Genomic DNA, 12,246 nt, shown 5'->3' with positions numbered 1-12,246 from the left:
ACCTAACCAGTAGGTCGTTATCATCCATTATTACACGGCTTAGTTGAACCCTCAATTCTGATTGGTCAATTTGGACATTAACCTGTTAAGCCCCGAGCCTGTTTTCCAGGTCTCAGGCATTCCCAGAACAAATGACCATAACTTCACTTCTATAAGGGGTAAATTAATAATCTTTTTTCTCAAAGCAATGATAAACCTGTGAGTTCGATTTTTTTTATTTGAAAGTAAATTCAGATTGAACATAGTAAGAAAATGTAGATTATAGTGTCCGTCCAAAACAAAAAGATTACACTACTTACTAGTGAAAACCACCCTTGAATGATGGGATAGTAGACTAAAAGCTTTAGGAATCCAAATATATAATAAGTACCCTGTATCAAGATTGATGCAAAACAAGTTAAATTTGACCTTTTTAGAGAGATTTAGAAAAGAAAACCCACTTCTGGGGTCATTTTGGTGCATTTTCCATATGTTTGCCCCCCCTCGGTCGATTTTGATGATTGACATCACTTTTTAACCGATAGAGCCAATAGAATCGAGGGGAAGTTCCTCAAATCCATCTAAACATTACCCATTGGTAAATGAGTGATTGCGTAGCCAGAATGCCCAGGAACCGGAAGCTGTCATACACTCTAGTAGCTATCGTGGCAGCTAATATGAAATCTCCGCTATTGACATAAAAATGGAATAATGGATTATCAGTAATCATTTCAAAGTGACACAGACACATTGGATTAACCTTCAGCAGCGTTTCTATCGTTTTAATGCCATTGAACACAACTTTTGATCAGAACAACAGCTAAGGTAAGACAATGTCCCGTTTTGCTCCGTGTTGTGATGTCTGTGTTTGCTTCCCCTGTCGCGAGTTCAGATCGCTCAGTGATGATACTAATACCCCTGGAATCTGTGGAATCTCAGCTTGCTAATCGATATCTTGTTTATGCAGATCCGATATGTAATAAGGGTATTTATACCTAGAGTTCTGTGCTAAGTGTGTTAAACATTTTTTACTCAGGGCTCATTTAGACGCTTCTTGTGAGACTTGTGTTTTGTTTCGGTAAAAATGGTTCGTATCGTCAGTTAGCTGAGTTTCTTCCCGTTAAGTTGGTATGACACATTAATAGGTTTTTTAATGTTAAGAAGCCCTGAGACACAGTTTCGTGAAGAAAAAAAAACATTTTCTCAACTAGAAGGCCGCCAAAGTGAGCATTTCATGTAGTTTACCCCACTGAGAGAGCACCAAAGAGTGCAATTATTGACATTTCTCTACTGGTTGGCCAAGGCCATTCCATCCCAATTTCCCCTACTGGTAGTCGATATATATATATATATATATATATATATTTTAACTATAAAATCAACCCATATAGGGCACATCATTACATTTGTGGGAACTGGAAGACCACCATAGGGCACTATATCAGGTGTTCTCCACTGAAAGGCCATCCAATAGGGCACTTTGTCCCATTTGCCCAATTTGCAGGGCACCCTAGATGGCAATTACAGTTTTTCTTCATTTAAGGGCAACCAATAGGGTACCTCATGTCTTCAAGGAAACATAAGGCAGTATAGGGCACTCCTAAGGCATGCATAGAGTGCATCCTACAGGGTGTTGCATCATGTTTTCTTCATTGCCATGGAACCCTGGATGGCAATTTTTCTCCTCTTAAAAGCCATCCAATAGGACACGTCATCCCATTTTCCCCACTGGCACGGCACCCTGGATGGCATCTTCATTTAGGGGCAACCCATACGGTACCTCAAAACATTTCCTCTACTTAAAGGTAGGGTAGGTAAGTTTGAGAAACCGGCTCGAGATCGCTAGAATTTGAAAATACACAACCGGAGAAAATCTGCCACTTCCTAATAGAGCCCCTCCTCCAAAACACACGAACGCGCACATGACCAATGAGGGCACGAGATAAGTTTGTGCACAGATGGAAAGCTGACAGGCAGGTAGGCCATTCAGTTCTTTTAGCCGGGCCGGCTAAAATGATTGGTCGTACTTTTTACAGTACTACGGCTTCCACAGATGACATTTTTTTATGGATTTGTTGTCAAAGCACTTCAGATATTCATTGCTAACGGGATGTGAAGAGCATTCCATGGAATATAACAAAAAGTGTATCTCGAGCCGGTTTCTCAAACTTACTCGAGTTAAAGGTCTACCTTTAACCTGTTAAGACCTGAGCCTGTTTTTCAGGTCTCAGGCTCGAAAATGACATTCCCAGAACAAATGACCATATCTTCCCTTCTAAAAGGGTTAAATTAATAATCTTTTTTCTCAAAGTAATGATAAACCTGTGAGTTGGATGTAGAAAAGTCAGAATCAATACAGATGTTTTTTATTTTAAAGAAAATTCAGATTTTACATAGTAAAAAACTGTAAATTATAGTGTCCGTCCAAATATTATTTTGTACTTATAGTGAAAACTACCCTTGGATGATGGTAAGGTAGACTACAAGCTTTAGGAATCCAAAGTACAACATATAATAAGTACCCTGTATCAAGATTGATGCAAAACAAGTGACATTTGACCTTTTTAGAGAGATTTAGCAAAAAGAAACCACTTCTGGGGTCATTTGGGTGGATTTTCCATATCTCTGGCCCCCCTTGCTCGATTTTGATGGTTGACACCTCTTTCTGACCGTTAGAGCCAATATAATCGAAGGGGGAGTCCCCCACACACACTCATTGTGAAACAAAGAGGTGGGGGCTTCGCGCATGCAGTTTTGCCTCAGAGTGAACCTATCTCTGGCTTTGACATCTGGAAACGGAAAAGCAGTTTTAATGCTTATGGATTATCAGAAATCATTTCAAAGTTAGATGAGTTTCTTCCCGTTACATGGATATAAAACATTCATAGTTTATTAAATGAACATGCCCTTAGACACTGTTTCCTGCAAGATGTTGCGGCAGTGCCCCGGTACCGGGGTCTCTCGGGCTTAACAGGTTAAAGAGCAACTTGCAGGTTTTTTTTTTTACTAGATTTATGCTTAACCTTGCCTGAAAATTACAATTAAAAAAGTTAATGCAGGATTTTATATGTTTTACGAGACATAAGGGCAGAAATTCAGAGGGGAAAGGAGCCGTTTTGAGCTCTGCTATTAAAAACTTATTTTTTTTAACGTCATACGTGCAACACGTCATATTACGTCACATGGGGGAGCAACTTTCTCGGACTCCTTGTCTGCCCAATCCGCGGTAGTAGTTGGTAGTTGGTTTGAGCGGTTGTGATTTAGTGAGCTGGTATTCTTTCGGTAATTTGACATTGCATTTCACCATTTATAATCATGGTGAGCTTGTGTTTGTGCAGGTTGCACAAACTCCAGCATGTCAGTGTCAGGACACACACGAGTCCACAGTTTCCCTAACAGGAAAAGGACCGGAGCTAGCTTTCGTTCCTGGGTGCATTGTGCGAGGTGCATCCACCTCCCTGCAGCACATACTCTCCACAGCTGAGGCCTATCAAACAAAACGTTTATCAGGAAACCGTATTACATCATCTCTTTCCCCCCATTCGCTGCTCTCGCTCTCCCCCCCTTCGCTCCTCTCCCCTCCGGTACAGCACCATAAGACGTAGTGTGGAGTTGCATTAGGTAACGCGAGATACGGCTGATACTTGCGCACTAGTTTTTGTTATGGATCAGTATCAACAGTCCTGCCAGTAATGTTACTATATTATCAATACTACTTTAGTTATAGCCTGATATAGGATAGCTAACTCTACAATGTTGTCTATTGTATACATCATTTTCCTACACATTTATTCAATGGGGGCTCTAACCTGCTGTTACGTGCTCCCTTTTTTGTTGTCTTCTCTGTCTCTCTGCTGCGCAGGTACACCTGGTCCGCCCCTGGCTCCGCCTCCCCCAGGTGTTCCTAATTCCATTCAGCTGGGTACTTAAAAGGAGAAGCTGGAGGAGAAGAGGTCTCTCCCCCGATCCTGATGCCGGAAGACACTGTTTGGGAACAATCTCGCTGCTGTTTCGGACCTGTAGCTGCTGTGTGTTATTATGATAACTTGTGTATTCTGGAGGACCTGGGAGCATAGTTTTTTCGCGGCTTAATTTCACCCGTAGTGACTGTTAGACTTCTGGGTAGAGGAGGGACGTCTGGGTCCTACGGCCCGTGGTGTGGCTGGCCCAAGGCCCCCTTCTGCTTTTGTTTGTTTTTACCAGTCCTCCAGACCTCGTTCTTTTGCCGGTTGGCCCATGTGAATTACGGCTGTAACCCACAAATAAATGGTCGCCGTTAAGTGCTGGAAGTTTTGGTGTGCTTTCATTTATGTTGCGGGTCTTCCCACGAGCCACTACCACTGAGTAGAGGGCGGGCCGTAACATATGGGGGCTCGTCCAAAGGCTGTCTCGGGCAGGTGCCGGTGTGGTGAGTAGTGTTTCTTTTGTAGAATGGCCCTTGACAGCATATGTTTTTGTTTGTTTGTGTGCAGTTGCCTAAGTAGCCTACCTGGTTACTGGTTTCAGGGTTGTTGTTTGTTTTTTTGAAGGTGAGTTTCAACGTGTAGCTATGGATTTTGACTTGGAGGAGTTTGTTAGTGATCTAACTCGGGGGAAGTTGGATGCATGTAATAAACAGCAACTTGAGCTAATCGCAGGCAGGTTTGACGTTGCGTTTAGTAAGCAAAGCAAGAATCAAGTCATTAAGGAAAAGCTGTTGGCTGCACTGGTAGAGAGGTAGTTTAAAAAAAAAAGATTGTCAGGCTTATGTGGAGTTCGCCCGTGAGAAAGAGGTTCTGTTTGAACGATGGTGCTCGTCGACGGGGGTAAAGTCTCTAGAGGACCTAAACACGTTGTTACTCATGGAAGAATTTAAAAACTGTTTACCTGACAGGGTGGCCACATATCTTAATGAGCAAAAACCTGTAAGACTGTCTGATGCTGCGGTTTTGGCTGACGAGTATGTTCTCACTCACAAGTCTGTCTTCAGTGAGAGGGATAACGTGCAGGCCCGGTTTGGTGACAACAAGGTCGGGGGAGGCTCAGGCTCCGCTAACGTGCCGTTACAGGGCATCATGTTGAGAGCTGCAGAGGAAAAAGCGGGGGAGGTGAATTGGGGTCCTAAGGATAGCCCAGTGTGTTTCTTCTGTGAGAAAAAGGGTCATATTGTGGCTAATTGTTATGCTTTGCGGGATGTGAAGAAGTCTGTAAAGTCGGTCGCATTGGTGAGTACTTCAAAGCCAGGGTCTCTCAAATCAGAACTGGACGTTTTTGCTCCGTTTCTCATGGAAGGAATGGTGTCTTTACCGGGGAAGAACAACAGGGTTCCAGTGACCTTTTGAGGGATACAGCAGCGTCACAATCCTTTATGGTGAGGGGTGTGGTGCCCCTCTCTGAGGAGTCTGCTGTGGGTTCAGGTGTTCTTGTGAGGGGGTTTGGTATGCAGTGTGTGGGTTCGCCATTGCATAATATTCACCTTGAGTCAGATATGGTCACAGGTCCGGTAGCTGTTGGGGTTCGGCCATGTCTTCCCATTGAAGGGGTAGATTTGGTCTTGGGGAATGATTTAGCCGGTGGCAGAGTGCTCGTTAAGCCGGGGGTGAATGCGGTTGCAGTCACCCGCGACAGTTTTACGGCTACGGAATTGGACAGACCGATCAGAGACCCTCCATCGTGGCGTGAGGGTGGGAAATCAGGTACGATAAGCCCCGGGGCTGTTCATAACCATGTCGCTGCCTGTGTGGTGGCGCTGTCCAGTGCTGAAAGTGACACCCCTGTCACCTCGGAGGCCCCGATCGCTGCGGAGACTCAGGTGAATATTGAGTCTCATTTAGCACACTGGCCTGATGCGCAGCGTGCAGATGTATTGGAACTGATCGTGAGGTGGAGCGCCCTGTGTCATACCGCTCCAAGAAATTCAATCCCCACCAGCGGGTGTGTTCCACCGTTGGTTCCACCATCGAAAAGGAAGCACTGGCTATGGTTCTGGCTTTAAACCACTTTGAGGTGTCACTGTTCTTACCAATCACAGCCCCCTTGTGTTTTGTTTTTTTGCAGAGGGTGCGTGACACAAGTCAAGGATTGATGTGGTGGAGTATTTTTGATGCATTGTCGCGCTTATAAAAATGTCGCAGTGGTTGCGAGTGGTTTTTTTGGTGTGTTTTGACTGGTATTTGCCTGTTCGGTGTGTGGTCTGAGTGGTATGTGAAGACAAGCATAGTCGTGAGCGCGTCTGTCAACTGAGTTGATTGTTGTGATTGATTTTTTATTTATTTTTAAATCACTAACTCATGGTGGGGGTGTTACGTGCTCCCTTTTTTGTTGTCTTCTCTGTCTCTCTGCTGCGCAGGTACACCTGGTCGGCCCCTGGCTCCGCCTCCCCCAGGTGTTCCTAATTCCATTCAGCTGGGTATTTAAAAGAAGAAGCTGGAGGAGAAGAGGTCTCTCCCCCGATCCTGATGCCGGAAGACACTGTTTGGGAACAATCTCGCTGCTGTTTCGGACCTGTAGCTTCTGTGTGTTATTATGATAACTTCTGGAGGACCTGGGAGCATAGTTTTTTCGCGGCTTAATTTCACCCGTAGTGACTGTTAGACTTCTGGGTAGAGGAGGGACGTCTGGGTCCTACGGCCCGTGGTGTGGCTGGCCCAAGGCCCCTTTCTGCTTTTGTTTGTTTTTACCAGTCCTCCAGACCTCGTTCTTTTGCCGGTTGGCCCATGTGAATTACGGCTGTAACCCACAAATAAATGGTCGCCGTTAAGTGCTGGATGTTTTGGTGTGCTTTCATTTATGTTGCGGGTCTTCCCACGAGCCACTACCACTGAGTAGAGGGCGGGCCGTAACACCTGCAAGTTGACCTTTAAAAGCCACTTAGGGCGCATTTAAAGTTGTAAAGTGACTATCTAAAGAGCATGTTATAATTTCTGCATTTAAGTGCATCCAGCAAGGCACTGCATATGCATATGTTCTTCTCTGGCAGAGCACAGTATAGGCTCATGCTTTTTCTCCTATGGAAAGACCCCCTGCTTCCAGGGCGGTTTCTGTGACAACAAGCAGGGGATAGTAGGTCGAGTAAAAGGTTATAATAGCAAAGTGACAGCACACAGATGAAAGGTGGCTTTTCTGTCACTCACCAGGAGGGGAGAGCCATGCAGTGAAGAGGTACATCTGAGTGTATATAACTCATGGTTACATGAAAAAAGAAATATATACAGTATATATATATATATATATATATATATTTTCTTCCTTGCACTGATTTCCAATAATAAACCCCAACATACTTCAATAAAACACCATTCAGTTTAAAATGGCGAGCACGCACATTCACACACATGGATACTCATTATTGCATGCTTCCTACTCCACAAATCGATACAAATAGGCCAGATTTTCTGCCTCGATAATGATATATTTAATGACCTCTCCTTCTCCTTTCCGCTCTGTCCATCACATGCATTGACTCAACAGACACGTGCACAGTCCCTGTAAGAAATATTCATCAATTTGATCAACACAAACTGCTGTGCTGCATTGGTTTCTGCCCTTTTGTGTGTGCATTTAAATGCATGTGCACATGCATTCATGAGTCTTTGTCTGCATGGATTACTGTGTGTGTGCATGTGTGTGTCGGAGCATTCCAGTGTGTGTGTCCTAATAACACATCATTGTCCAGTACTGTTTTTTTGGGAGCCGCAGTAGAGGGTTGAGTGCTACTGAAGAAAAATTGACTGATTATCTTGTTGTCGCTGACATTAAATCAATACAACACACACACACACACACACACACACACACACACACACACACACACACACACACACACACACACACACACACACACACACACACACACACACACACACACACACACACACACACACACACACACACACACACACACACACACACACACACACACACAATCCTGTCCCACTGCAAACGACGAACACATGCATATCAGATGCATGACGCATGAATGCACTTTATAACTACATCACTCTGTCCATACCAACACCCCACTTTGCTGGGACCTACTCAATTACTTCTCACACACACACAATCACACACTCAGGAACACACGCAGAGTGTGGGCTAGGGGCCTCCTGAGGGTGCTGGTGCTGGTGCCCAGCTCTCTGCCAGAAAATCAACCAATTAAAAGATGCAGGCGCCACAGCAGCACTGTAGGGGGGAGGGGGGGGGTGACTGGAATTGTGAGTAGCGGCAGCTGTAGCGTTGATTCGGGAAGCAGCTGTGAGGAGCTGACCTGATAAAGCTCTGTCTCTCTCTACTATTCTTCAGTTTACTATCTTTAACCTATTTCTCTTCAGACCTTGCATGCATTGGCCTCCTAAGTTGGGTTAAGATGAAGACAGCGTTAAATAGATGGAGCAACACATCAATTTGATCAACAGGACAGAAGAACACATATCAAATAACTACACATTTTCTCCAAGGTCCTGACAAAATACTTTTGGCAGCTGACGGCTGAAATTGAACTAATGTGGATTTCTCTTCGGACTAGAGTGCCTTTTATGTTAAAAATGTGACCTGGTCTATCAAAATCAGTCACATCGACCCGGAACAGTCGTGGAGATCCATCTATTGTACCGATTTTAAGCCTGAGCATTGAGGAAGGTGGATGTTTATTTTACTCGGATGAGGGAAAGTGCAGCGGAAAGTTGGTAAGTGTACGTTTGTGTGTGAGTGTGTAAGTTTGTTTGATTGTGTGTAGTTTCAGAGGAAACAAACACAACACACACAGCTTGTGGCCGTCCGCAGCTCGGCACGTGACTTTTCAAGCTTCAACGCCAAATTTGGCATTAATATGGTAATATTCTGAAAGCCCATACTTTCTTTCCATTTGAGGTCAGATAAAAAAAACATCGTCCCCAGGCCCTTGCCGTGGTATTGTCAGCCTTCCACTCATTATTTTAGAGAAGTGTAGGGAGGGATGGGGACGCGGTGCTGATCAGATTGAGAGAAGACGATGATCGCTAAAGTTAACACCCTGTCTTTAAAAATGTATTTATCGTCTGAATAGGGCAATACAAGTTCGACATTCTAAGAAACCAAGACTTGATTTAGAAAACCAAAACCCTCAAATTACCAAAACACACGTTTTTCAAATAAATCCACCATTATCTCAGAATGCGCCGTTGTGAAATCCGACTAATTTACATAGAGCAGGTCACATATGCACTGGAAATGTCTGCAGGATAATATATATGAATCATCCTGGTACCCAAAATAATTTTATTTCGAGAGACTGACCCAGATTATTTGCCTGTAAAAATGCTTTCCAGAACAGAGAATCCAGGGCATTGGTGTGAGGTTCTTCTGAGGAACACTGTGCTGTCTTTTTATCAGCCTCTCCTGCTCACCCTCACTAGCACAGAGGATTCTTACACAGAGTAAGAGGAGGTTATAAATAAACCTTAATTTCATTGCATACCATCAAAACTGCTTTTCAGAATGAATGATGGTAATCAGATGACAATCAGAAATGTAGAAGCCCGCCTTTCACTTACATATGTTGGGAGAACTCAGGTGCCTCATCGTTGACGTTTGCCATTCGAATCCGTACGGTGGTTGTACCGGTGCGAGGAACCTCCCCCTTGTCGATCGCCATCACTACGAACTCGTACAGGTGGTTGGGCCTCTCGAAGTCCAGAGGCCCCGCAGGGAAGATGGTCCCATGGGGGGAGATGGTGAAGTCTGGACTCAGCGTGTAGTAGGTCAACTCTGCGTTCTCCTCGGAGTCACAGTCACTGGCTGACACTAAAGAGGAAGACATAGAAAAATAGAAACTTAAGTTAGATGGACCAAACAAAGATAAAAACAAGGAACCATAGATCGAGACTTTCTATTCTCTAAGGAGTACAGAGCTGGATTTATGTGATGCACTTTCTAATGCCACCACCATTTCTCTGGTGCTATAATCAAACTAAACGCAGTCATGACAACTATGAAAGCAAGGTTGCTATTTTTGATCACGGTAAATTGTACTAATACAGCCACACTTTTCAGACTTTAATACCTTCTGATCAACACATGGGCAATCCAATCAAAGGTCTTGAGTCAGACAAAGTTCTCCAATCAGAATATGTCTGAGTTTCAGAAAAACAGAACAATTGTAAAAGTTCAATGTTTACAGCCTGAGAATTTTGTGGAAGATAATCTAAGTAAAAATAAATCTGTAGAGTAGAGAAGGGATACTTTATAATCTGGGCTGAATTTGCCTGAAAAGGTTTCTCAAATGAATACATTTTAGCTAATGTTTAGCAACCTTTTAAATACTTTATTTCCAAATGAACCAGGTTGTACTTTATATTCTAGACATATTTCTCAATTTAGGCTGAACAGAATACAGAGTTCAAAGATAAAAATCCAATACAATCATACACAAGCAATAGTTACCACGTGACAAGTAATTCCCTATATGTGTCTAATTTAATTGAACAATACATGAAGGCAAGGGCTGATATCAACACAATGCTTCATCAAAATGTGTTAAAACATTTTCTCTGCCACCCTCTTTTGGAAAGGTTATAAGTGGTATCGGAAGCTCTGCAATTTGCAACCAAGACACTAATTATGCACATTGATATAAGCCATTGTGAAATATAAGAACAGTAGCTGAGTCATAACCAGAATCAGAAGTACAATCTGCAAAATGTTTTACTTGATTGTTTGTATTTGAGCAAAGGACATCAACATTAGCACAGTGCTAACGTATCTGTTCCTTCTCATGCTGTGTGAGAGTGAGATTGTAGAGGAAGTGATGCTCCCACGGATTCCATATCTCAAGAGGAGTAAGTGTTATTTGAACAGCATGAAAAAGAAGTCATACTGCAACATTTCTGTTTTCGCATTACACATCGGGAATCTATGGAGCCAGAAGCCGCTCGACCGCACATTGATTGCTTTGCTAAAACTGAAAAGATCAACAAGGGATATGAATAAGCATATTTTTCGCTAACAAGTCATTTCACCATTAAACTCTCAATTCTTCAATTCACCTTACATTGCATTTGGCACACAAACACACACATATATCATTGCTTGCTCCATTTAATAAACTTCTTCAGCCTTTGGAGAACTTACTCACTTCGAATTAATTATTTTAACACAATCTCTACAAAACAAAATGATATTAGCTTATTAAAACAGTGTGTGCAAACTCTGTTTCTATCCACATAATTAGTTTCCCTTCATTATTTCAGTATGCGGCCAATTTGATTTGAAATATAAAAAGATTAATTGATTTTATGAATTGTTGTGGTATTAAATAAAATGCTTGTTGACGCTGGCCTCCAGTCTTTCATCATACTGAACAACCATCAAATTAAACTAAAATCAATTACATGTTAAAAAAAAAGAGCCTCCTCCACGAGCTGCGAGATGAAAGCGACTTAAACTGCACATTTGAATTGCAACAAAGAAGAGCCTCCTGTTAGAACAAATTGGAACACAAATGAAATTCAGGTTGAGAATAGATGAGTCAGAACGTGAATGCTTTCACACCTAACATGTATCCTGGTTGTGGAACTGGAAAAATCAAGTTTCTTCTGTTTAACTAGCCATTCCAGCATTTAGACCAAGCTTTAAAAAAACAAAAACTCCTTCTATCCGATTGAAAACATTCACTGAAATGAATTCCTATTCAAATTGCTAACAGCTTAGTTTTTAAGTATATTTCTCCAAGAGCGTCAGTCAACAAAACTGTCCCAAGAAGAAGTGCGCTCCCTCCTTGCTAGACTACCTGCCAGAGCCGCTGACCTCTGCAGCTTACCCAGAATGCATCAGCCCGACTGGTCTACAACCTCCCCCAGTTTCACTGGCTGCAAGAATCCGCTTCAAGACACTGGTAATGGCTTACCGCGCTGTTAAGGGATCTGGTCCTTCCTACATCCAGGAAATGGTTAAACCAAACACTCCAGCACGTGAACTTCGCTCTACATCAGCCAATCGGCTCGCTTCTCCAACACTGGGAGTTGGACCATGGTTCCCCTCCACAAAACATGGGTGCTTGCTATCCTGGCTCCAAACTGGTGGAATTAGCTCCCCATCAGGACAGCAGAAGGTCTACATATATTCCATAGAAAACCGAAAACCTGGCTGTTTGGCTTGGTCATTAAACCTGACGTAAAAAAGATGTAGGACCTACAAGGTTTAGCCAATTTCAAGCTAATGCACCAGCACTGAGAATGGTTTGGCTTACTTAAAGGTGGGGTATGTCATTTATTTCAGAAACACTTTTTGTTATATTCCATGGAATGCTCTTAA

The 12,246-nt window shown here is 43.0% G+C and overlaps 1 protein-coding gene across 1 annotated transcript in view; it reads right to left on the bottom strand.

Moving 5' to 3' along the window:
* si:ch211-186j3.6 (neural-cadherin) overlaps positions 1–12,246 on the bottom strand; it is a 437,178-nt gene that overhangs the window by 274,896 nt on the left and 150,036 nt on the right. Inside the window, 1 exon segment of the mRNA XM_034117220.1 lies at positions 9,489–9,738. Coding sequence (XP_033973111.1) covers positions 9,489–9,738 — 250 coding nt within the window.

The sequence above is a fragment of the Trematomus bernacchii genome, unplaced genomic scaffold (genome assembly GCF_902827165.1).
Source record: "Trematomus bernacchii unplaced genomic scaffold, fTreBer1.1, whole genome shotgun sequence".
NCBI lineage: Eukaryota > Metazoa > Chordata > Actinopteri > Perciformes > Nototheniidae > Trematomus > Trematomus bernacchii.
This window is presented reverse-complemented; position numbering and strand designations above follow the sequence as displayed.